Source organism: Chlorocebus sabaeus, chromosome 21 (assembly GCF_047675955.1).
Source record: "Chlorocebus sabaeus isolate Y175 chromosome 21, mChlSab1.0.hap1, whole genome shotgun sequence".
NCBI lineage: Eukaryota > Metazoa > Chordata > Mammalia > Primates > Cercopithecidae > Chlorocebus > Chlorocebus sabaeus.
Window position 1 is genome coordinate 85,964,983 of NC_132924.1, and position 27,907 is coordinate 85,992,889.

At 34.4% G+C, this 27,907-nt stretch overlaps 1 protein-coding gene across 1 annotated transcript in view; it reads right to left on the reverse strand.

Annotated features, from left to right (window-relative positions):
- Positions 1-27,907, reverse strand: part of SAMTOR (S-adenosylmethionine sensor upstream of mTORC1) — a 124,768-nt gene that overhangs the window by 87,115 nt on the left and 9,746 nt on the right. The window contains exons 2-3 of the mRNA XM_007982630.3: positions 20,525-20,666; positions 832-1,002 (exon numbers count right to left, since the gene is read on the reverse strand). Of these exons, the coding sequence (XP_007980821.1) occupies positions 832-1,002; positions 20,525-20,666 (313 nt within the window). The remainder of the gene's footprint in view (positions 1-831; positions 1,003-20,524; positions 20,667-27,907) is intronic.

Here is a 27,907-nt window from a genome sequence, read left to right on the forward strand (position 1 = left end):
AACCACTCCCATGATTCAATTATTTCCCATGAGGTCCCTCCCACAACACATGAGATTATTGGACCTACAACTCAAGATGAGATTTGGGTAGGGACACAGTTAAATCATATCACAGAGCCACAGTGAGTATATGCTATTGGGAAAATGGTGCCAAAGGACTTGCTTGACTCAGGGTTGCCACAAATTTTCAATTTGTAAAAAATGTAGTATCTGTGAAGTACAATAAAGCAAAGCACAATAAATGAGGTATGCCTGTACTAATAATTAATTGTATTATAATAGTCATGTACTTATAAAATTTGTGCCTATATGCATATAATCTTACTAGCAGGCAGATTTGCTTATCAACAATAAAACAATGGCAACTGGTTTTATTAATAACCTTCCATTATTTTTCCTTATTCGTAAATTCTTAGTGGATAGCCACTTTAAATGGTTTAATTAGATTTTTCTGTTTTGATTCTTTGTTTTTATAGTTACATAAGAATTACATATTGTTATATATTACACTGTACATTATAACTATAATACTATTATATAACAATTGTTATATATACACATATAGCCATAACATATATATAATATATTTATGGAACTATTCTTTTTCATTTTCCAGTTAGAACAACACATGCTACAGAACCACTAGTTTTCCAGATAGCTCTTACAATTTTATGCTAGTTTTTAATTTAATAATATTACCTAACTGCATTTCTCAGCCTATTATGTAACTACCGGAAAAGCAAATAAACTGCTCATTGTTTAGTATGAACCACTGCATTATTTTACATTAATAGTTATCCAGGATAATCAAAGTAGAAAAAGTATACTTACTCAGTTATAAATTCAGGGTTTGTAAAGCTGAGGTTGGTTAAATGACCTTCAAGTTTAGAAGACTCACGCATATTTAAGGCTGGAGTGGTCTTAGTGGCAAGTACAGCTCTTTTTTCATCTTTCTCAAGTGCTTTTCTCTTCCCACCATTTTGGAAATATTCTCTGCATACACTACAAGTAAAAATAAGGCTGTATTTTAACATACTGTGTATGACTATAAAATAAAACAGAAAAAATTGGCTTTTATTAATCAAGATGGGAAACTTTCAAATTTAAGATTTCTGCTTTGAAAATGTCAAACTGAGATAAATTTGAGCACCTTGTAGCACTTTCAAAATTTTAAAAATTACTACACAATAAAGAATGATCACAAATTACGTTTAGTAAATAAAAAATACGTTTTTTCAGGATTACAGATGTGCCTGTACATGTTTGACTGAACTTCTCTCTTGACTAAAACTTCCTCCAGCAAAGCTTACATAAGTCTACTATGCAGTGACAACATCCAGAAGGAATAGTAGTCACAGTTAATTTCGAGCTGGCTTTGCTAGTAGTAGACAGATAACCCAACAGCTGTTCTTGAGGTCCCTCTTGGTTTATGATAACAAAGTCAGGATGAGTGTGTGTGTGTGTGTGTGTGTGTGTCTGTGTATGTTTGTGTATATATCTGTATATATATTTGTGTATATTTGTGTGTATATATATAGAGAGAGAGCTCATTTTTCTTATTTGTACTTAATTTACTACATATAGCTCACACTTTACACAAAGCTACTTTATCATTCTCCACAGACATTGTTTGGTGAAGTTCCAAAAATATATGGCAAAAGAAGAATTGAAGAGCAAAGAATTCATGCAAAACTGGTTTCAGCAAGTGCAACTATAGTCAAAGGGAACTATGCCCATTTCTCCTTCACGCTTACAGGAACCTATTAGTTCAACTTCAGTTTTTCTTAGTTCCTATTACGTAAGACTTCTTTAACTTATACTATGTAGATTTAGTTTTAACTCTATATGCAGAAGTTGAAACTTATTAAGCATGAATTAAACATTTATTAAGTACGTATCATGTGTAGAGCTGCATGATGGCCAAATTGCAGAAGGCATAATTCTTAACCTCAAGAAGCTACTGTTACCTCAGTAAAGGACACAAATAATTATTATATATAATAATAAAAAACATGATTGATAGAGATTAACAGATAAACAAAGATAGTTATTTCTATAAATGAAGTACCTAACCCAACCCAAAATCAGCAATATAAATTGATTTCAGAAAGGTAAGTAGGAATAAGCCAGGAAAGTGAAGTTGAGTGGAAACTTTCTAGGCAGAAAGGACAGCATAAGCAAAGACATGAAAGAGAAAAGCAGAATGAATCTTCAGAGATGTACCTTAGTTCAAGGTACATGAAGTTTAAAGTACTAGGCAGAAGATGAGTGAACCTATTCTCAAAAGAAAAAGCCCTGAGCCTAGTGGACATATAGAGAGGAAGGAGAGTCAAGGTGTGCAAGCTTCAAATCACGCAAGATCCATAGGTCAGTTTTAAAATGTGGTCTTTACAAATCTAATCTAATGACAGAGAGCAGTTTAGAGGCTGCCTGGGGTAGGGTGTGGGGATGAGTGCAAAGGGGTACAAGTGAGCTTTCTGGAGAAAAATGTTCTATATCTTGATAGTGGTGGTGGTTACATAAGTGTAAACAACTGTAAATACCCACTAACTGTACACTAGATGGATGCATTTTATTGTATATAAATTATACCTCAGTAAAGTTGATAAAAATGTAGACTTTATCAACTTGAAATTATACTAAAAAGTTTATGTTTCTGTCAGGTAGAACCATATAAAACTGGTGATATTCAAAGTTCTTGAACTACAAAAATTGCAATTTTATGTGGTCTAACCTAACAGCTACTAAGAAATTTGGCAGTAAAATACTTAAAGGGCTAAAATTCTAGGTTCTCATAGAATAATGACAACCATTTAAATTTCAATATCTCCATATAACCTCAAAAAATACAGATCAATAAAGAGAGCAAATAAAAGCACTTATCGTTCATACCTATGGCAAAACAAGGAAATAAAAAATAACACTTCATTTTACCTGTTATTGAAAAAATAAAAATCTGAGACTGAATTGGCTTTGGAGGCCACTCAAAGTAGAGAGTTAGACGAGGACTGCATAAAACAGAGAAATGTATGAAAAGGTGGCCAAACAGAATCTTCCAGCAATCACCACCTAGACCTGCAAGAATATCAAACTGAGTAACTATTCACACAAAAAAGCACCTTCATAAGAACTAAATAAGTTAAGATATCACAGTACCTGGTTTTAGCCTAACAAGAAAAGATGCATTGAAGAGGGTAGGAAGGACAGTCTTGAACTGTCTATACCATCCCTCTCCCAAGCTCAGGCAGCACACCCCAGAGAGATAATCTTTGTGCTTTGGGGAGGGAGAGTGAAATTGTGGGACTTTGCACTGGAACTCCACATTGCCCTGTCACAGTGGAACACAGCACTGGACAGAAATCTATTGGTGCCCACAGGGGGCATTTAGACCATCCTTGAATAGACAGAGAGATATCTGCTGCCCCAGTGGGAGAAATGTGAGTCCTAGTCGGCTTCACTACTGGCTGAATCAAGTGGTCTTGGGCTCCCAATAAATGTCAGTGGCAGCCAGACCATAGCAACTGTAGTCTTTGGGTAAGCCTCAGTGCTGTGCTGGTCTCAGCAGAGGCTGTGGGCCCAGGGTACTACAACCAAGTGTGACACCAGCTGTGGTGGCCATGGGAATGCCTGCATCACCCCTCCCCCAATTCCAGGCAGTGCAGTGTAGAGACTTCTTCCACTTGGGGGAAGGAGAGAAAGGGTATAGGAGACTTTGCCTTGCAATCCAGACACCAGCCCAGCCACAGTAAAACAAAGCACCAGTCAGAATCCTAAGGCCCCCAATTCCAGGCTCTTGTTCCCACGTGGCACGTCTAGACCCACCCTGGGACAGAAGGGAATCCTCTGCCCTGGGGGGATGGACCCAAGTCCCCGCAGGATTAATCACCTGCTGACTAAAGTGGCCTTGGGCCTTCAGTAAACATCAATGGCAGTTCAAAAATGACCCAGCATGAGGCCAGCTGTGGTGGCCACAAGATTGTCTGTGTCACCTCTCCCCCCAGCTCCGGCCAGCCCAGCATAAAGAGACACTCATTCCACTTGGGGGTAGAAGAGGGATTTTGCCTGGGAACCCAGCAACTTCTGCCTTTAAGTCCATTAGGACTGGGAATTCAGGAAAGTGCAGAAGTTGCAGCATACCTGGGCTTAGAGTGCCCTCTAGGGCTGAAATGGTTACAGTGACCATAGGCTTAGATATTACTTTAACTCTGAAAGCTTAGAAGGCCCTCTGAAAAATGATGGATACTAACAAGTCCAGACTACAAAGACTGGAAGAAGTATCTAACTCTTCTATGCCCAGACACTGAAAAACATCCACAAGCATCAAGAACAGTCAGGAGAAGATGACCTCACCAAAGAGACTAAATGAGGCACCAGTGACGAATCCTGGAGTAGTACAGATATACAACTTCTCAGGGAATTCCAAACAGCTTTTTGAGGAATCTCAACAAACTTCAAAAAAACAGAGAAGGAATTCATCAATCTTTCAGGGAAATTTAACAAAGAGATTAAAATAATTTAAAGAATCCTACAGAAATCCTGAAGCTGAAATATTCAATTAATGAACAAAAATATGTATTACTATGTAAACAGAATTGATCAAGCAGAAGAATTAGCTCAAAGATAGGCTATTTCAAAATACAGACTCGGGAGAAAAAGAAAAAAGGAGTGAAAAAGAATGAAGTACGCTTAAAAGTCTGGAAAACAGCCTCAAAAGGGCAATTCTAAGAGTTATTGGCCTTAAAGGGGAAATACAGAAAGAGACTGCGGTAGAAAGTTTATTCAAAGAAATAAAAACAGTTTTCCAAACCTAGAGAAAGATACAAATATGCAGTTATAACATCAAAGAACACCAAGCAGATTCAACCCAAATAAGACTACCTTCAAGGCATAAAATCAAACTCTTACAGGTTAAGGACAAAGAAAGGATCCTAAAAGCAATAAGAGAAAAGAAACAGGTAACAAATGAAGGAGTTCCAATACATCTGGCAGCACACTTCTCAGTAGAAACCTTACAGGCCAAGAGGGAATGAGATGACATATTCAATGAATATGAAGGAAAAAAAAAAAAGGAAACAACTTTCAACTAAGAATACTATACCCAGCAAAGCTATTCTTCAAACACAAAGGAGAAATATGTAGACAAACAAAAGATGAAAGACTTCATACCAGACCTACCTTACCAGAAATGCTAAGAAGAATTTTTCAACTTGAAAGAAAAGGATGCTAACACACAATAAGAAATCATCTGAAAGTATAGTATAAAACTCACTGGTAAAGGTACATGCATAGTTAAATTCAGAATACTCAATACTGTAATTGTAGTGCATAAACTATTCATATATTCAGAGGAAAAAACCCAATAGGATAAATTTATTATATCTGTACATATATATACACATACAAATAGATATCTAAAAAGAGATTTGTAATAAGGAATTGGCCCCTGTGATTATGCAGACTGAAATGTCCCACAATCTGCTATGCCTAAGCTGTAAAACCAGGAAAGCTCATGGTATAGTTCCAATCCAAGTCCAAAGGCTTGAGAACTATTTTATAAGTTCTGGTCCAAGTCCAAAAAGGCTTGAGAACCATTTTATAAATTGTAGTCCAAGTTCAAAGGCCTAAGAACCGAAGTGTCAATGGTATAGGTCCCAGCTAGAGGGAAGGCCTCAAAAAAGGCCTACTCACTCACAACAGAGAGGGCAATCTGCTTTACTCAGTCTACAGATTCAAATGTCAATCTCATTTGGAAACATACTCGCAGATACACCCAGAAATAATGTTCAGCCAAATATCTGTGTACCTTATGAATCAGTAAAGTTGTGAATAATATTCCATAGTACCTAAAATCAATATAGGCAACACAATATTGACAGAGAAAAACAAACTGAAGGACTAACACTACCAACTTCAAGACATACTATAAAGCTACAGTAATCAAGACAGTGTGGCAATGGTGAAAGAAAAGACAAATACATCAATGGAACAGAATTAGAGAGTGCAAACATAGACCCACAAAACTATAGTCAACTGATCTTTGAAAAAGGAGCAAAGGCAATACAATGGAGAAAAAATTTTTTCAACAAGTCATGCTAGAACTAGACATTCACATGCAAAAAAGAAAAAAAGTAAATCTAGACATAGACCTTATACATTTCACAAAAATCATCTTGAAAGGCATCATAAATGCAAAATGCAAAACTATAAACTTTCTAAAAGGTAACACAGGAGAAAACCTATATGGCATTGGGTATGGTGATGACTTTTTAGACATGACACCAAAGGCATGATCCATAAAAGAAAAAATTGATAAGCTGAATGTCACTAAATTAAAACTTTTTGCTTTGTGAAAGACATTGTCAAGAGAATGAAAAGAGAAGCCACGGACACTGAGAAAATATTTGCAAATCATATATATCAGGGGTCCCCAACCCCGAATACTGGTCCGTGGCCTGTCAGATTGGGCTGCACAGCATGAGGTGAATGGCAGGTGAGTTAGTTAAGCTTCATCTGTATTTACAGCTGTTCCCCATCACTCACATTACTGCCTAAGCTCTGTATCCTGTCAGATCAGTGACAGCATTAGATTCTCATAGAAGCACGAATCCTTATTATGAAATGTGCATGTGAGGGATCTAGGTTGCATACTCCTTAGGACAATCTAAGGCTTGATGATCTGTCACGGTATCCCATAAAACCCCCAGATGGGACCGTCTAATTGCAGGAAAACAAGCTCAGGGCTCTCACTGATTCTACATTATGATGAGTTGTACAATTATTTCATTATATATTACAATGTAATAATAATAGAAATAAAGTACATGATAAATGTAATGCACTTGAATCACTCCAAAACCACCTGCCCTCACTCCAGTCGATGGAAAAATTGTCTTCCACAAAACCAGTCCCGAGTGCCAAAAAGGTTGAGGACTGCTGACATATACAATAAAGAACTGTCATCCAAAATATAGAAAGAACTCTTAAAACTCTGTAAGAAAGCAATTAAATTTAAACACCAGGCAAAAGACCTGAACAGACATCTCATCAAAGAAGACACACAGATTGGAAGCAACAAGAATGCTTATCAAGTGCTGATGAGAATGCAAAATGTTACACTTTTTACAGCAGCTTTATTCATAATTATCAAAACTTGGAAGCAACCAAGATGTCCTTCCATAGGTGAATGGATAAACTGTGATACATCTAGACAACAGAGTATTATTCAGCACTATAAAGAAATGAGCTATCAAGCCATAAAAAGATACAGAAGAACCTTACATGCTAATTACTAAGTAAAAGAAGCCAATCAGAAAAAGCGACAAACTTTATGATTCCAACTATACAACATTCTGGAAAAGGCAATCTGTGAGGTCAGTAAAAAAGTTGGTGGTTGCAGGCCGGGAGTGGTGGCTCACGCCTGTAATCCCAGCACTTTGGGAGGCCAACGCAGGTGGATCATCTGAGGTTAGGAGTTTGAGACCAGCCTGACCAACATGGAGAAACCCGTGTCTACTAAAAATACAAAATCAGTCAGGCATGGTGGCACATGCTTGTAATCCCAGCTACTTGGGAGGGTGAGGCAGGAAAACTGCTTGAACCAGGAGGTGGAGGTTGCGGTGAGCTGAGATCGTGCCATTGCACTCCAGCCTGGGCAACAAGAGCAAAACTCCATCTCCAAAAAAAAAAAAAAAAAAAAAAAAAAGGGTTGGTGGTTGCGCGGGGGTGAAAAGGCCAGCAGAAAGGATTTTTAGAGCAGAGCAGTTAAACTATTCTGTATGATACTATAATGGAAGATACATGTCATTACACATTTTTCAAAAACCACAGAATGTACATCAAGAATGAACCCTACGGTAAACTATGGACTTTGGGTGATAATGATTGATCAATGTAAGTTTAAAAACTGTAACAGATGTACTACTCTAGTGCTGGATGTTGACAGGGAGGCTATGCATGTTTGGGATGGAGTGGGTTGTATATGGTAACTTTCTGTACTTTCTGGTCAATTTTATTGTGGGTTTCTGGTCAATCATGTTGTAAACCCACCGCTTTAAAAAATAAAGTCTACTTAAAAGAGAAAAACAAACCAACCTTGGGATAAATATATCATGTATCTCCTGATGTATTACACTGAGAGGGACACAACATCACCTATGCAAAACACTTGCTAATGATACACTTAACTTATATCTAATCACAAACAAACTACACATATCCAAATTGACAGGCAACCTATAAAATGCTGACTTTTAAAAAATGGCCGTATCAGCCAGGCACGATGGCTCACACCTATAATCCCAGCACTTTGGGAGGCCGAGGCAGGCAGATCACCTGAGGTCAGGAGTTCAAGACCCATCTGACCAACATAGTAAAACCCCACCTCTTCTAAAATATAAAAATTAGCTGGGTGTTGTGGCGGGTGCCTGTAATCCCAGCTACTCGGGAGGCTGAGTCAGGAGAATTGCTTGAACCCAGGAGGCAAAGGCTGCAGTGAGCCAAGATTACATCATTGCACTCCAGCCTGAGCAACAACAGTGAACCTGTCTCAAAAAAAAAAAAAAAAAAAAAAAATAGTAACATAAAAAGACAAAAAAGAAAAGAAAAAAATGAAGAATTTTTTCTAGATTAAAGACCAAAAAGGTTTAACAATTAAGTGCAATGAGTTATCCCTGATGGGATCCTGGAGTGGGAAAAAAAAAAAAAATCCAGGTATAAAGGACACTATTGTGAAAACTGGGGAAATCTGATTACAGATTACATTATTAGTTAGCATTATATTAATATTAAATTTCTGTAGTGTGATAGTTGTATTATGATTACAAAGAAGAATGTTCTTACATGATACACATCGAAGTATTCAGGAATAAAAGTCTGGTAATTTCCGTAACTGACTCTCAAAAGGTTCAGCAGAGAGCAAGAGAGAAAAAGGACCCAGAGGAGAAAGGGGAACAAGATAAAAAAGTAAGACTAAGTAGAGTAACATTTTTTTCAGAAGCTGAAGGAAAGAAAGTGTGAGTCAAGGATTTTATATCCATCCAAACTACATATCTTGTAACAAAATTATACAAAACCAGTTTGTAACATGGGTGAACTCAGAGAACATCATAATTCCAAGTTGTTTTTAAAGAATCTACTGGAAGATGAACTTCATCTATGAGATGATTAGGAAATGTTGGTGAAGAAGTAGGGAATAAAAAGCATTAAATCGCTTAAAAAAAGGGGGGGTATTTTAAAATGCTAAAGGCATTCAATTCACTTCAATTCCGAGTAAAGTTATAACTATTATAAATAGTTATGTACCACTTATCATAGCAGCCATCTTTACAAAGAAGAAATTCCATGAGATGTATGGAGAAACAGACAAACACCAACAACAGGGAACATTCCACTTTCAATCAAGAGAATGAAAAGGTTACAGAAGCCCTAAAAAACATAATAAAGTTTACCTTATTGCTAGAAGATAACTCTGCATTCAGAGAGAATAGCTTCTTTTTAACTACACATGGAATAGTCACAAAAATTACCATATATGTGTATTAAGTCATGAAGAAAACCACAGTAAAAACCATAACGAAAAAATACAGACAAAATTATACAATTGTAATGCAATAAAACTAGAATTAACCAAAAACAAGAAATCCATTCTATCTGCTATTTTTTAAAAAAGTAAGTAACTTGGGTCAGAGGGCGAATACTAATAAAATCAAAAAATATCTAAAAAAAATTAATGAAAGCACTACAGGTCAGAAGCTAAGGAAAGCAACTAAAATAGCAATCTGATGAAAACAGACGCTTTAATGTTTACATCAAAACAAAAAACAAAATTAAATGAAATAAACATTGAATTCAAAGGATTAGAAAAATAAAGCAAAAGGAACAAAAGAGTGCCAACAAATACACAAAAACTTGCGCAACTTGAGCAACTTTTTTTTCTAGAAAAATACACCAAATATATAGAATAGGAAAACTTCTTAAACTTGAATGTGTAGAAATAAAAAGTTTAAACAGAACAAAAATCCAAAGATGGAATAGTTATCAGAGTTAATCTAACCAAAAAGCACCAGTATAAGCCTTCAAAAACCAGATAACCCCTGTATTAATCATGTTTTTTACTCTATCTTTCATGTTTTGGTATTTTGGGAGGGGAGTTGGAGGGTATGCTTATACACCCAGAGAGAGACTGCCCTCTCAGGACCAGCTAATTCCTTAAGGCGGTAAACTTACTTCAGAAAACATGTCTCATATGCAAGCCAACCACTATCTAACTTTTACACACAAGCCAATAATTCCCCACTATTAAATCAACTCAAGACCATATACCAGACAACAACGGACAGCCCCTAGTCCCCAAAGCCTACTGAAATTACTCAATCTAGCCAATCCTAAACCGTTTACTCTGCCCTGCCTTGTCTTTTCCATAAAAGGCCAATAATGGCTCTGGTCTAGGCTTTCCTTTAGCTCCTGCTTCTGACTCCTGACAAAATCTGGTGCTTCCTTTGTAGCCCTGCATAGTGTGGTATGTCCCCTTCTCTCAGGAAATATAAGTAATAAATAATCATTTCAATGGCATTGATCACTCCATGTTTTCCCTCAGTCACCTCTATAAATTAAAATTCCACTGATGCATGTGAGACAACCCCAAAAGTACTTAAACTGTTCCAAACCACAGAAACAAAAACATTTTTCCAAATTCATTTTCAGGGAGCAAAATTACAATGATACTTATCTGATCTGATAAAGATTACAAAAATAAAGACCAATATCACTTATAAATATCAACAAAAATATGAAATTAAATTTTAGCAAACATAATTAAACATGACTAAGTGATATGTATTTCAGGAACGCACAGATGGTTCAACATAAGAAAATCCACTAATATAATTCACTATATTCATAAATCTAAGAAGAAAACACATGTATTCTCCATAGATGTTGAAAGGTCATTCAACAAAATCCAACACCCATTCCTAATATAAACACTCAATAAAATACAAGTTGGTAAACACTTCCTTAATATTAGAAATACATGTGTATGTATATATAGATATATAAGCCAAAAAGCCAGCAACTTAATGAGGATACACTACATACATTACTGCAAAATGAATAAAGTACAGCTATGTAATAGATAAGAGAAAAAGATTTAGTCAAATGAATAAGAGAGGAAGAAATAAAACTTTGTGTATTTATAGATGACATAAAAGATATACCTTGACAACCCAAGAGAATCAATCATAAACTCATATAAACAGTAAGAAAATTCAATAAAATGGGTAGGATGTAAAACACTAAAAAATGAAAATCATCCATATATATATACACACACACACAACAATAGCCTGTTAGAATATAGTCATGTGTTGCTTAACAATGGGGATATGTTCCAAGAAATGCATCATTAAGGTGACTTCATTATCGTGAAATCACCAGAGTATACTTAAACGTAGATGGTATAGCTTACTATACATGTCTACAGCATGTTACCATACTGAATACTGTAGGCCACTGTAACACAATGGTTAAGTATTTGTGTATCTAAACATAGAAAAGGTAAGGTATAATTATATTATAATCTTATGGAACTACCATTGTATATAGTATATATATTTCCATTGCTGATAGAGATGTCATTATGCAGTGCATAGCTGTATAACAGAAGGGAAGGGGACATTTACAACAGCAATAAAAATGATAAAATACCTAGGAGGAAGCACAACAAGAATTGTGCATAACCACTATACAGAAAACCTTAAAACACTACTTTGCAAAAGTAGTCTGCTACTTTTGACTAAAGTAGACTAGAACAAACGGAAAGCCATTTTTTTTTTTTTTTTAAGACGGACTCTTGCTCTGTTGCCAAGCTGGAGTGCAGTGGTGCGATTTCGGCTCACTGCAACCTCCTCCACCTCCTGGGTTCAAGTGATTCTCCTGCCTCAGCCTCCCAAGTAGCTAGGACTACAGGTGCACACCACCAAGCCCAGCTAATTTTTGTATTTTTAGTAGAGACAGGGATTCACCAGGTTGGCCAGGATGGTCTCAATCTCTTGACCTCTAATCTGCCCACCTCGGCCTCCCAAAGTGCTGGGATTATAGGCATGAGCCACCACGCCCGGCTGACATATGTTTTTAATGGATAGGATGATTCAACATTAATGAGATACCTGTTGTTCCCAATTTATGAAAAATTAATGTAATCTCAATAAAAGCAATTTTAAAAAATGTAGTTGGACCAGTTGATCCAAAGTACATGTGGAAAAAAGCAAAAGTAAGAAAAACCAAGAAACCCCTGAAAAAGAATAGTGTGAAAGGGGGGTATGGGAAGAAGATGCTACAAAACAGCATTAGAAGTCTTTATGATTAAAATGGTGGTATTAGGCAAGGATCAATGATATATACAAGGGAATATGACAGAAAAGCTGAAACAGAACCAACTATGTGGGGAAACTTAGTACATCATGTAAGTGTCATGTCAAATTACTGAAGAAAAGGTAAAGTTTTTAATAAATGTTGGGGAAATGGATAACTTTGGTAGAAAAAAATTAGATTAACACCTCACAAGAAATACCAAATTTGACTTTTAAACACATCAGAGATCTAATGTAATAATAGAGAAATCCCCTAAGTATTAGAAGAAAACATGAGTGAATAACAAATTGTTATTTGAATTCCTATAGTCTGGTAATTAGGAAAGCTTTTCTAAGACAATCAAAATCTGGAAGCAATAAAACAAATGACTGATACATTAACTATGTAAAAGCAAAAACTTTCTGTATGGCAAAAGACAGAGTCAAAGACAAAGGGCACACGTATCTGTAAATGATATAAAGAGCTCTAAAAAATCAAGAAAAATTAGAAACCAAAAGTCAACACAAAAAACTATCAAAAACATGATCACATAATTCACAGAAAAAAAAGGCAAATGATTCTTAAATATACAAAAAGTACTTGACCTCATTCATGAGAGAAATGTAACAAACTCAAGCTAGAGATACCAATTCCAATCTATCAGACAAAATTCAATAGCTGAGCCACATCCTATGTTGGTGAAGTTATAGAGAAATGGGTATTCTTATTTATTTATTTATTTGCTGGTTAAACTGCAAAATGATATAACCTCTACACAGGGCAATTTGGCAGCACATCTAATAAAATCACATATGCATTTAGTCTCCATTTCTGCAATTCCACACCTAGGAATCTACAAATATACAATGACAAAAATACAAAATGCACATACACAAGATTATTCATTACAGCACTATTTGTAACAGCAAAAGCTTGTAAACAAGTTATGAAAATGAGGAATATATCTGTATACCTGCGATGGTTAATTTTAGGTATCAGTTGTCAAACATTATCTTGGGTGTTTCCTTGAGGGTGTTTTTGGACGATATTAACATTTACATTGTTAGAATGTAAATAAAGCACACTGCCTTTCCTTAAAGTGAGAGGGCCTCATTCAATCAGTTGATGCCTGAATAGAACAAAAAAGCTGACTCTCTCGTGAATAATTACAGAGAATTCCTCCTGCCTGACTGCCTTTGAACTGGGACACCGGCTTTTTCCCGCCTTCAGACTCAAAGTGAGACATCAGCTCTTTCTGGGTCTAGAGGCTGCTGGCCTTTAGACTGGATCTACACTTTCAGCTCTCATGGACTGCCACCTTGCCCACTCACCTTGCAGATCTTAGGACCTGTCAAACTCGATAATCATATGCATTAATTCTTTATAATAAATCTTACTATACATACTAACAGACACATCCTATTGTTTCTGTTTCTCTGAAGACTTCTGACCCCTACCAAATACAGTGATTCTCATATTAAGTAAAAAAGAAAGGTACAGAGTATATAACAGTATACAACACACCACCACCTACAGGGATAAGAAAAGGTGGATATATGTACATATGCATATGTACATGGATATGAATTTATTTTTGCAAAAACAAACACTGGTAGGATAAAAACGAAACAAATGAAAATGGTTACCCATAGGAGGTGTTACCTGGTGTAATGCCTATATGACATAGTTGAATTCTGACCCTGCCCCCATGCCCCAACTCTGCTTATCTTTAAGAAACAGGATACCTGTAATAAAAACTTCCCTTTGAAATAACGAGACCAGCTGAGACTGGTTAGAACCAAGATAGCTGACCTAATGAAAAGACCTCACATTTCATTACAATCTCATTTCCATGCTAAATGAAATGGTACTCCCACCAGTTCCATGACTGTTGGCAAATGACCATACCAACTGGAAGAAGCCATAAAAGGACAAAAAGGACAGTGGCACTCCAGTTCTAGAACGTTCACTGCCCATTTCTAGAAAAGACGTGAATATTAATCTTCTTGCTTTTAATGTCCAATGCCTTCATTCGAAAACCCTGTATTTTAACCACCCAGCCTCTCCCTAGTGGAGAAGTTGAATTGTGAGCCATGCTCCTGCTTCTCAATTTCATGGCCATCAAATAAAGCCTGCACTACTTGATACTCACTTTTGGTTTTGTGTACTGGTTTCGTGACAATGAACAGGGAAAGACCCCATCTTCTGCGGAATCAGCTTTGTTGGTAACAGAGGCAGGTGTAAATGAAGAAAATAAAAAGGAGTCTTTTTTGAGTATACTTTTTAATAAAGTTTGACTTTTGAACCATGTAAATGTTTTATATTCTCCAAAATTAAAGAAAGAACAAAAAACCCCCAAAATTGAAAATAAAGTGAAATCAACTGTATAGCAAAATTGGTATTACAACCATACAGAAAAGAACTATTTCAAGCAATTTTTAAGCATATATTCTGATCCTTGGTGGGATATGTTCTAAAGACAAAAGAACTGCAAAGAAATCTTAAATTTCAGTTATTTTATTTTTAGAAGATCAGTACTGCAATTTTTAAATCATTTTATATAAATTGTAGGAAAAGGCTAATGTATTACTGTAATTCAGAACCAAGTCCTTCTGGGTAACAGAAGAGAAATAAAAAACACAGAAGTTAAGTAAAAATAAATATAAATATAAAACAAAGTTGTTAAGCAAAAATCTTGTATATTAAATTGGAGTGGAAAATATCAATTATGAAGTTGATTGAATATTTACATATAACACTATATATTATAACATATATATTTTTCTAATTCTCTTTACCAAAAAGATGCAGAATAAAGCACACCCTGTGCCCATCTAGTGCCCAGATGTTACTTTTCAAATGCCATTTCCCACTAAATGAAACTAGGACTCCTCGAAGAAAGAGTTTGATTCCAGGTCTCAACGAGGGGAAGCAAAGACTCATCTTTGTACTAGAGAGCAAGAAAGTGCTCACAGGTGATGCAAAACACAGAAGCAAACTTAAACTGGGCTCCTGCTGCCTAACATGAAATTATTTGAGCACCCTACCCCCCAAAAAAGACTAAAAATGAAAAATGGAATAAAAATCCAAGATGTTACTGTGACATTCCAAAAAAAACAAAAAACAAAACAAAACCCACAACTCATTTATTCTAACTGTAATTGACTATTACACCAATTGCTTTTGTGAAAACTGGTAATTAAACAGAATTACATATATTTTTTTATTCTGCTTTTCTGGATAACATGTAATCATCATTCACTGTTTATAAAGGAAAACTTTTATTTACAAAAGAATGCCAGCTAATAAATGTCAAGAAAAAATACAATTTTAAAAATAATTATTTTGTAACCCCAAATGAAATATTATTTAACAAATGGAAGTAAAACTGTTTGTTGAAAGACTGTTAGGAAAGAGGATTGCTCCACAAGCCAAAATACCACTCTACATATTACTCATTAATTGTAAAGGGATAAGTTTACAATGGAAAGATTGAGTAGATACCACCTTAACCAAATGACAACATTTAGTATCTCTAATGGCGGTACACCTCACAATAAAAATCTACTAATATGACACAAAATGATGTATAAAGCTTCATCTAATAGATATTTTTGCAAAAATACCTGACCTGAATCAATCCTTCGGACTCAACTTTCAGTTTACAGAAAATAAATGAGACTGAGGAAATAAATAATTGGTACCATGAGAAAACAATCAGATAAACCTGAAAGCAAGACACAAAACTAGTTTGGAATTAGGATACAGATTATCAGAGCAGCTCATGATAGAATTTAAAAAACAACATATTAAAAAGAAATCATGAGAGATGAGAATGCAAAGGGGTCTAAAGGAACTACATAACAGACAAGTACAAGTCCTTCCAAAATGAGAAGGGATCACAGGAACTGGGGCATTTGCTGAAATGGTACCTGGGCTGCAGAGAATCAAGCCTTCTAGGGTAGAAATACTCTGCTGGATTAAAGGGAAGCGGCAGGGCTTTTAACAACTGCTTGGCTGTGTGACAGATTGAAATCTTTAAGAAACTCAAATGCAGAGATAATTCTCCCCATTCTCCTCCTGATTTCCTCCACAGGTCTATTTATGAGTATGTGAAGGCAGCAACAGCACTGGAGGCTGCAAGTGGGACTAAAAAGCAGAAAAAGATTAGGTTTATGTCCTGCAAGAGGACTGCACCTGTAATATACACAGAACAGGATTCATTCACTATCAAAGCACTTGAAACCAGAAGTGAATTGAAACCATCTAAAGCGGTCATCCAGTTCCAATATAGCTCAACTCCTGATGGTATCAAAGTGTTCAGTCTTTCATTCCAGCTTCCTGTCAGAGCAAAAAAAGCATGCCTCTCTGGAGAAAAATGGTATTTATGCCAATCTCTTCTAAACACAATGCCAGTATAAAAAAAGAATTACCACACATAAAGCAGGAAAAAAGGATCCATAACCAAAAGAAAAAAATAGCCAAAAGAAACAGACCCACAGATAAGACATGTTAGAATAAGCAGACAAAAACTTTAAAATAACTAAAGAGCCAAGTAACTATTATAGAAAAACCGAGAAAAACGGTATCTTAAAAACATCTTTTTTTTTTTTTTTTTTTTTTAAAATTTATTTATTATTATTAAACTTCAAGTTGTAGGGTTTGGTAATTGATAGATTAAAAAGCCAAGAAAGAAAAATCAGTAAATATATATAGAATATTGAACACTATTAACCAACTTGAACCAATAACTGCAAAATGCAGAATGTGGGATATTCTACAAATTAACTGACGGTAGTCTAAAAACTCAACGTTATGAAAAAAACAAACAAACAAAAAAACCCAAGAACCAAAGAATTGTAACCACCAATGTATGAGACTTGATTGGATTTAGAAAAAAATTATATATATATATATATATAAATTTTAAAATATATTTTGAAGACAGTGAGAAAAATCTGATCTTATGAACTACATATTTTAGAAAATTAGAAGATTACTGTTAACTGTCTTAATATGATGATGGCGTTGTGGTTATGTAGAAAAATTTCCTAATTCTTAGGAGATGTATGCTAATAGATTTACCGATAAAATGTAATGTTACCTGCAATTTACTTTCAAATAGTTCAGGAAATAGTGTGTTTATAGTATATGTTTCTCTGTATTTAAAAGAGCTAAAAAGGGCAAATTCCTTTATTGAAGGTATAGCTATACCTGTATATTGCATTTTTTTCGGGCTTTTAATGCTTCATATTACATATAAAATTTTATTATTCTGTCCTTAGCAGGATAATGTCAGTAAGGCTTACCTCATATAACATATTCCCATAAGTTTTAAGTACAACAAAAACAAACTTTTGTCCAACCCTTTTTAAAGCCCACTTTAGCTTTCAAACTGACATTACTTTTAGAATTATCAAAAAGAGAAAAAAACTGCATATAGCTCATAATTACATAAAACTCAAGTTTCAAAATGTAATATTGTTTCAAAGTCTTTCCCCCCAACCTAGTTTTATGTTTAAAGACATTACATAACTTCTCTTAGTATTACTTCTGATAGTAAAAAAAATAATAAATTTAACCATATCTTGCCACTGTTCTTTTTTTAACAGTATGACCTAAATTCCTAATGATTTTTTCAGCAGTTTACATAAAAAATGACCTCATGTGATAATATAACTATTGATAAAACACAAATCCAAGGAAAAAGGAAGAAGACTGAAGTTTGAGGCAGATTCATTGTTTAAGCAGAAGGTAAAAGCAAATGCTCCTATGAGAATACCACATATCAAAGTTCATTTAAGAGATATAGTTTGAGGACCTGCCTGCTGTACTGTAATAGTAATTTAAAAGTACTACTGCTAAAATCCAACAATGATGATCTTAAACAGCAACAGTACTGATTTCCTGATTGGATTACACTGCCACTTTCTGTTACAGGGGAACTATTTGGTTCAGTAGTATGCCTCATTTTGTGTTTCTTGAGGGAGAAAATGTATATTCTGCAGAACAGTCAGATTTATAACCATTTTCTCTCTAGAAATGCAAATAAAAACATTTAACCCCAATCATCCCATTTCCTATTATTCTGGCACCTTTCTTTAGTTCCTTAACTCCATTATTCTTTGACTCCATAATCCACTGATGGTACCACTTTCTCACTATACCTTGTATTTTCAATTCCCTTACATATCATCATAATCACTAAAATGTGTGCCCCATCACCTCCCTGGCTCCTCTGAGTCATTATACTTATTTGAGCATTAATCCTGGTACACTGTCCTGTCAACTCACTACCTCGTTCACCAACTGTTTAACTATAATTTCATGCCATGATTATTAAAGTAGTTTTCTAACTGGGTTCTCTTACTGACACCCTTGCTCTTCTTATAGTCTATTCTTAACACAAATTAATTCTTAAGAATTCTTGACACCTGCAGATGGTTAATAAAATCCTATCACTTCTTTTGTCAAAACAGCCAATGACTTCCCACGTCAGAGTAAAAGTCAATGTCTTTAAAATGGTTCACAAGACCCTACAAAATCTAGCTGCTCATTACCTTATTTTCTACCTCTCTTCCTCTGTCATTTTGCTCTGGCCACACTTTTCTCCTGGCTATTTCTGAAACATGCCAGCATGCCTCTACTTTAAGATCTTTAGACTTGGTAGGGCTGGCTTACTCTCTCATTTCCTTTATGCCATTGGCACATATCACAACAGTGAAACCCTCTTCCCCAATCTTAAAATTGTTTTGGTTTCCCTTGCTTTATTTTTCTCATGGCGCTCACCACTGTCTGAACTAGTATAAATTTAACCAACATATTGTTTCTGGCCACTCACCCCCACTAGCATGTAAGCTCTATGAGAGCAAGGATTTTGTGAGTTTTATTGTACTCCTAGTGCCTATAATATGACTGGTACAAAGCAGACAATTACTAAATATTATTTATTAAATAAAATAAGTTAAATGCATATTTTTCTCTGAATTATTTGTTGAATGAATGCATTATTACAGTTTTAAAATGAGATGTAAAAATTTTTGAATAAAAATTGAAAGAAAATGTAAACCAGAAGTTATCATAAACTTACTGTCCATGAGAAATACAATGCTTTATTTTTGGGAATTCATGTTTATTTATTTAGTCTCTAGTTTTTGGTTTTTTTTTTTTTGGTCCAGGGTTACATTTGCAGGTTTGTTATATAGGTAAATTGCATGTCACAGGGGTTTGGTATATAGATTATTTCACCACCCAGGCAATAAGCATAGTACCCAATAAGTAGTTTTTCAGGGAATTCATGTGTAAGTTTAGTCAATATATTTATCCTTTCTTATAATTTTACCACATTGAGAGAACTAGTATCAGCATTATTTCATTTTCTGGTATTTTTAACATTAGAATCTATATTATGAGAAAATAAACATTATCCAAAGTCAATATAAATGCTGGAATACTCTGAATCATACATCAGAAATTCAAGATATAAAAATTTTAAGATGTTTTAAGACTTTATAGAACTTTTACTTGAATCTAAATATAATTATCCAAAGAAATTTTTATACCATAACTTATTAAGGAGTCAAGTATTAAATCATTATATTTAAATGTATTGTATGTATTAAATGCATTTAAAGCCATATTTTTTAAAAGTTAGAACAAATGTGCCAAAACCTTTTTTATTTAAAAAGGTGAATGAAACAGACATAGGGAAAGTGAAGCAAAAGGGAGAAAGGTTGTTTTAAAAGGCAGGATATCTTTCATAGTATTTCTGGTATTCTATTTTGGTACTATGAATTATACACAGCATCACTTAGATTTAAGAGCTTCTGCCAGGTGCGGTGGCTCACATCTGTAATGCCAGCACTTTGGGAGGCCCAGGAGGGCAGGTCACGAGGTCGGGAGTTTGAGACCAGCCTGGCCAAGATGGTGAAACCCCATCTCTACTAAAAATACAAAAGTTAGCCGGGCGCGGTGGTGGGTGCCTATAATCCCAGCTACTCAGCAGGCTGCGGCAGAAGAATTGCTTGAACCCGGTAGGTGGAGGCTGCAGTGAGCCGAGATCACGCCATGCACTCCAGCCTGGGTGACAGAGCAAGACTCCGTCTCAAAAAAAAAAAAAAAAAAAAGTTACAACAAAAATTAGAAACCAAAAACGTTAATTCATAAAAGTACTTACCTGCAACACCATTCAATACGACCTTCACCCTCACAAGTTTTTGCCCAATGATTATCTGCCAAATTTTTCATTGCAACAGCATATTCACAAAGAGTTTCTTCATCCTCACAGTGTTCTCGCCAGATCTTATCAAAATCTCCCACTAAAAACAAACAGATAAAGTAATTAAGTTTACATGAAACATGTCAGACTCTTGAAATAAGTTTCAGCACAATCTGAAATTATTTAAAGATAAATACAAGCAAAATTATAAAGTAAAACGTCATAAAATTTTAAACATTTAAAATGTTTAAATGTTTACATGTTTAAATATTGTATAAATAATACTTAAATAAAATCTATTTTTACATAAAAATAAAAATGTTTAAATAAAAGTTCCTTTATGTAAAGGGATGCATCATTTTAATTATTATTATTTAATAAATAAATGAATGATTGATAACAGGTTTGTGAAGCTGGAAAAATTGACAAAATATAAGCAGATATTGTATATATGAGTTATCAGTTAATAATCCAAAGACATGCTGGTAAGAAACAATTACAGCTGAGTACTCAATAATTAATTTTCCTGTCACTGTTGGGCAATATGACTTTGCAGGAGCTGAGTACAAACACGTAAACCTGCTTCTTGACTGTTATTTTCTTGTGTTTCTATTGACTGTTATCTTCTTGTATTTCTACATTTATTAAAAAGGGGTTGGTAGGTAAGATGACAATGTAAATTAAGCAATCAAGTAAATATTTCTATTTACATACTTGGACTTGCTCTAGGCATAATGTAGTTTAAAAGTTTACAGTTCTAGGTCAAAAATGTCAAAAATTGCCTTGAAGGAAATTACTTTGGAAGCCTCTCCAAAGTTTGTAAGCCTTAAAAAATGTCGTATATAAAAACTATAAGCTGACTATATTATCCATTCAGCTACTACATTTTTTAAAATAAAATTAAATCAGTCATCACAATATGAAATTGGAAACATCGCTGTGATGACTGATAAAGGTAGGAAAATGTTATCGCTAAATAAAGGACGTTAATGCAACTGTAATGGTAAAAGAGTAAACAAAATCTATCAAGGTAGTTTCATTCACTGTCCTTGGACATAGAAGTTAGGTTCTCATGCCCCATAATGAAATGTGGGCCATTATTTGGGGACAGAATAAACTTAAAACTATAAATAGAACAGCCAAATGTGGGAGATAATTATACTAAAATTCTTCCTCCACTTAAGATTATTGAATTCTTACACTTAAGGTGTTTTTTTTTTTTTTTTAAACAGAAAAGGAATTAAAATAGTTCAAATGTAATAATAAATACTTAACTATTCAAATTTGAAAAACTTTCAATTAATCCCATTTACAGGGTATTGTAGGGTCTAGTCTAATAAGTACCAAGTTGAAAACCAAACTATTAGCCCTCTAACTTGATCAAGAAAGAAGGGTAAGGACACAAACAAACCCTCTCACACATTATTAAGATGGCTATACATCAGTCTGAGTCTTGGTCTGAATACTGATTTTAAACCTGAGAGAATTATTTTTGAGGGGGCTATGTACTCGTATACAAATATTTCCATTAATCACTAACATTTGGGTAGCGACTGGACTCTCAATTTGTTACATATCAGACTGGCAATAACTATTAGCTTAAAAAAAGCAGGCACAAGTTTTCTAAATTCTCAAATAAAAATTCCTCAGTTTTAGAAATGTTTAGGTATTCAAGTTCGATCATGTTAAATTGTAATAAATTATGATTTATTTTAATATAATGGCCAATGTTCTTTTTTTAGTAGTTTGACCTGAATTCCTATTAATGTTTTTTTCCAGCAGTTTCATTTTAAAATGACCTTATGTGATAAAATAACTACTGATAAAACACAAGTCCAAGAAAAAAGAAAGAAGGGTGAAGTTTGAGACCCACTCACTGTTCAAGTAGAAGGTATACACAAATGCTCCTGTGAGAATACCACATACCAAAGTTTATCTAAGAAACAGTTTGAGGGTCTGCCTGCTGTATTGGAATATTAATCTAAACACACTAATGCTTTCCTCAGTTTTAGCAACATCTTTCAGATGTAGTTATTTATCAAGTCTCTAAATAGAACTTCAGAAAGTGAGGTGTCTGAAACAATATTTTAATTAATGACACTTTCATAAACCCATGATGGTTCATAACACTATTTCCGACTTTATCCACCAAATTTGAAACTAAATCATTCATTAAGGTATTGCATAATTTTAATTATACAATAATTATATTGGATCGTTAGGTCTAGAAGGCCTTTTTTCAAACTTTTAAGTTTCACTGTCCTATAGAATATACACATTATAAATAAATACATAAATGTATTACATGTGCTGTTAATAGGAGTCATTCAAACAAAAGTTCTATGATAACATACACCTGGGAAAAGCTATGCTTAACACAAACACATTTTATTTTCCTTTCCGCAAGACTTCTTGGAGTCTATAGAATGTACAACTTGGCTGGGTGCAGTGGCTCACGCCTGTAATCCCAGCACTTTGGGAGGCCAAGGTGGGAAGATTACCTGAGGTCAGGAGTTTGAGACCAGCCTGACAAACATGGTAAAACCCCGCTTCTACTAAAAAATACAAAATTAGCCGGGTGTGGTGGTGCATGCCTGTAATCCCAACTATTCGGGAGGCTGAGGCAGGAGAATTGCTTGAACCTGGGAGGCGGAGGTTGCAGTAAGCCGAGATCACACCATTGCACTCCAACCTGGGCGACAAGAGCTAAACTCTGTATCAAAAAAAAAAAAAAAAAAAAAAAAAAGTACAACTTAAGACAAAGAACTGGGTCCATGTAGTTTATTTGGGTGAGAATCCTAGGAAATATGAGTGAGGAAGTGGACAGAAAGATGGGAAGGAGAAAAAACTAATACAAGGATGAATTACTGAGTTTGCTGCTGTTGGCAAACTGAAAAGCATACTGAATGTGTCCAGAATTGTGCATCTAAAGAACGGGAGGCCACGGCATTTATCTCTAAGTTCTTATCCTCTATTAACTGAGAATTATTAACAATCTGCACTGCTAGTCTGCACTTAGCCACTGAATAAGGGGACAATCTCAGTGGGCTCCAGCAGTGTGGGAGAAAGGCAGAACACAAAAAAGCAGCACTCATTTAAAGTGGGTCTATGTAAGGGCTGCTGACTCTGAGCTCGAAGTGTCTGTCTACCATGGGTGAGGACAAAGGGCGTGCAATGTGAGGCAACAAAAGTGTTACAAATTCTTAAGAGTCCCTGCCATGTCACTATATACTTTGAAACTCACTCTATAATTATTCTACTAGCTATAAGATGGAAAGAACTGAAAATATACAGAAACCTACTACCCTACAACTTTTTAGAAGACCTCGAGTTTTCCATACTCAACACAATTCTCTGAAATACCACTTTATGAAATTTTATGGCTATCTACCTAACTGAAGTTCTAAGGAAGAATTCAAACTTGGTAGACTAATGCAACTCAGATGAACCACAGACAACTTCAATTTAATGTTTTCATTAACACTGAAGAGCCTGCAGACTCTCACAAAGTGTGTTGACACTGAAAACTGATGTGATTCATAAAGTGAAGTATACTTAAATATATAACTGACAGTAGATGATGCAATTGTATATACTTTTCCTTCTTTGAACAGATTTTCTTTAAAAAATACTCTATATTAAATGCTACAGAAAATAATTAAAGTTAATGAGCAGGCATTGGTATCAAAAAAAGGGGAGAAGACACGTAAAGAAAATGTGGTAAATGCTATCAAAGAGATATGAACCTGATATGTTCCCTATATCCTACGTAAGGCATCCTGGACCAAAACTTTTATTTTTTATTTTTATTTTTTTTGAGACGGAGTCTCGCTCTGTTGCCCAGGCTGGAGTGCAGTGGCCAGATCTCAGCTCACTGCAAGCTCCACCTCTCGGGTTCACGCCATTCTCCTGCCTCAGACTCCTGAGTAGCTGGGACTACAGGCGCCGCCACCACGCCCGGCTAATTATTTTGTATTTTTAGTAGAGACGGGGTTTTACCGTGTTAGCCAGGAAGAGTCTCGATCTCCTGACCTCGTGATTCGCCCGTCTCAGCCTCCCAAAGTGCTGGGATTACAGGCTTGAGCCACCGCACCCGACCAAAACTTTTATTTCATATTATTTATAAAACAAAAATGTTTCAAACTCTGACTACTGTGTATACATTTTGTTAAAAGTCTGGTGGTTACAAAATTGAACAAAAAACATAGCTGGCCTTTAGTTATGAGAAAATTCCACTTCCCAAAATACCTCTGAAAGCTTAAGGTAATTTTAAAAATAAATGAAATTATTAAAACAGAATGAGATAAGCATTTTCATAATAGCCCATTTTTTGTTTTTATAGTATTTAAAATAATGGTATTTCAATTTTGAGCAAAGTTTTTCAAAGTAATCTATGATTCAGGTTCTAAAATCCAAAAAAATTAGGGTCCACCAGTGCCCAGTATACATATTTAAAACTCCTCTACCAACTCAAACTACATATATAAATATTAAAACTCTATTTTAAGGATTTGTTATCACTTAGTTATTAGGTCAACTAATAATTAAAAGACATACTATTTAAAAGGAAAATATTTTTTCATTATTAAAAGGTAAATCAGGAGCTAGAAGTTCTTGAAGTTTGCATGAAAGGTCTAGTCAACATAGTATAAGAAACATTTAGGTCTTCAAGTTCAATCAGAACTCTCAATGAATTAATAATTAGCCTTGTGATTTATTTTAATGTAATGGCATCTGTGAATGACTCAAAATTGTTGTGATTAATAACCCATTTTCTTACCAATTTCTTATAAGCGTTCTAGAAAAAAATACATGTGTTTTAAAGTAAAAGTGAGAGAAAGAGAAAGAGACAGACAGGTACAAGGGGAAAGGGAGGCGTGGAGAACAAAATCTGCAATAGAGTACATACATTTTACTTTGACCAACTACAGGGAATTCACAAATTATTTCTAGAAAGCACAATTTAAAAATATATGCTCTACAGCTTAAATTGTCTTACAAAATTCTAGAAAACGGTCACATTAATATGACTTCTATTTACTGTTATCCCGTAACATTTAAATTTTTTTAAACACCCATTTAAAAAAACAAATTCATAATTTTAAACATGAGTGATGCCAACTTAAAGTTGCCAAACCAAGTTCAATATAATCAATGAACCAAATTATTCTGAATCTTATATCAAGATAATACCATAACTACTGCATTGACTAAACTCACCTTCAAAAACATATGTCACAACTAAAAAATAAATTAAGAGCTACTAATAAAAAGACAGCGACAATTAGGAAAGAATAGCACATTCATTAATTTAAAAAGGGTTCCATTTTTAATAACTTTGTGATTAAGATATTATTACACTGCAACTGCCTTTGTAAAAAAACAAGTAGAAGGAAATGAATTTAAAAGTATTTTTGCTCCACATAACATCCAGAAGTGCAGCTCTAAAACAGTTTCAAACTCAAGTGAACCAATGGAATCCCTACACTATTTATTTAGAGTTGATACTATTCTTTCTTTATGAATTAACCTCTCTCTTGCCATCTGCTACAGCATTTTTTTTCCTTCAAAATGTAACTGAATTCATATTTTCTTCAAGAGGGTTTATCTGCCTCCCACTTTACCATCTTACACTTCCCCCATTTGCCATCCTTATCATACTTTGTCACTCATTTATACATGTCTATTAAAAGCAGGTGTGATTTTCCCAATAGAAAGTATAAATGGAAAAGCAAAGACTACTTTTGATTTATAATTTGTATAAATTAGAGAAGTTAATTAGGGTGCTCAGTCAATGGAGGACAAAATATTTAAATTTTCATCATGCTCAAAAAATAAATGCCAAAAGTATAAACAAATCAAATTAGTTTCTAAGATAAAATTCAAACTACAGTTGATGGCTGTCAGCAAGTAGTAATGACTCAAAAGCACAATTTAAATTTTTCAAAATAGTTAGTTTTCAAAGTAAGAGTTCCAAGGTCAGAAAAGCAATAAATTCAACATCATTTTTCTAGAGACCATTGTTTTAAGTTTATTAAAAAAGGCTTTTCCATTTTGTGTTATTGTCAAAAGAAAAACCTGCAGCTGACAGTCCAGTCATATTCATTAAGTTCTTTAATAACAGTACACAGATCTTCTTGAAAAATTTATTAGCTCAAGGAGAAATGAACAGTAACACTACCAAATACATAATTACTTATATGTGAAAAAAATGAATAGGTGGTGCTAAGGTTCATGGATTTTTACATGCCAGAACCACTTGATTTTTATATACTTGATGTATATAAAAATACTATTTGTTCTCAATAACTCTATCCTAATTCTCCTTTTTAAAACATACAAAGCACAGAAAATAAGAAAGTTAGCAAGTATACATGTGATGCCATTTTAAGATAAGAATATATTTACAAACCATATACCTGATAAGGGGTTAATAGCCAAAAGATTAAAAAACCTCATACAACTGAATAGCAAAAAAACAAATAATCTGACACAAAAAATGGGCAATGACCTGAATAGATATTTTTCGAAAGACAACACAAAAAATGGCCAATGGTTATATAAATGGGTGCTCAACATAACTAATCATCAGGAAAATGCAAATTAAAACCACAATGAGATACTACCTCCCATCTGTTAGGATGGCTATTGTCAAAAAGACCAGAGATAACAAGGGTTGGAGAGAATGTGAAGAAAAGTGAATCCTGTATACGTATGTTGGGTATGTAAATTAGGACAGCCAAAACAGTATGGAGGTTCCTAAAACTACTATATGATTCAGCAGTACCACTTCTGGGTATTTATCCAAAGGAAACGAAATCAGTATGTCAAAGAGATATCTGCAATCCTATACTCATTGCAGCATTACTCACAATAGCTAAGAAATGAAAATAAATGGAGGTGAATTTACAGTGAAAAGACATGTGGGACTGAGAGTATACAGAGAGACTGATTGCAAAGAAGTATGAGGAAATTTTGGCAGTGATGAAAATGTTCTATACCTTATTGTGGTAATGGTTTTACAGAGATGCATGCATTGTCAAAACTTACGGAATTATATACTTTAAATAGACATAATTTACTGTACATGAATCATACCTCAATAAAATTTTTTAAAATGATGTGCTACAAGCATGGTATATGTTACAAAATTAAAATTGTATTTCATTAAATTTGAGGGCCATCAAATTCTCTACAAAAGCAAAAAAAAAAAAAAAAAAAAGGGGTATCAAAAGTCTTAAACTTTTAGAAATTCAGAACAATTTATTTGATTCTGACTTAGGCATATTGCCAAATACAGGACCTAAGATGCCTTATCTGTAGATGACCAGACTACCAAAT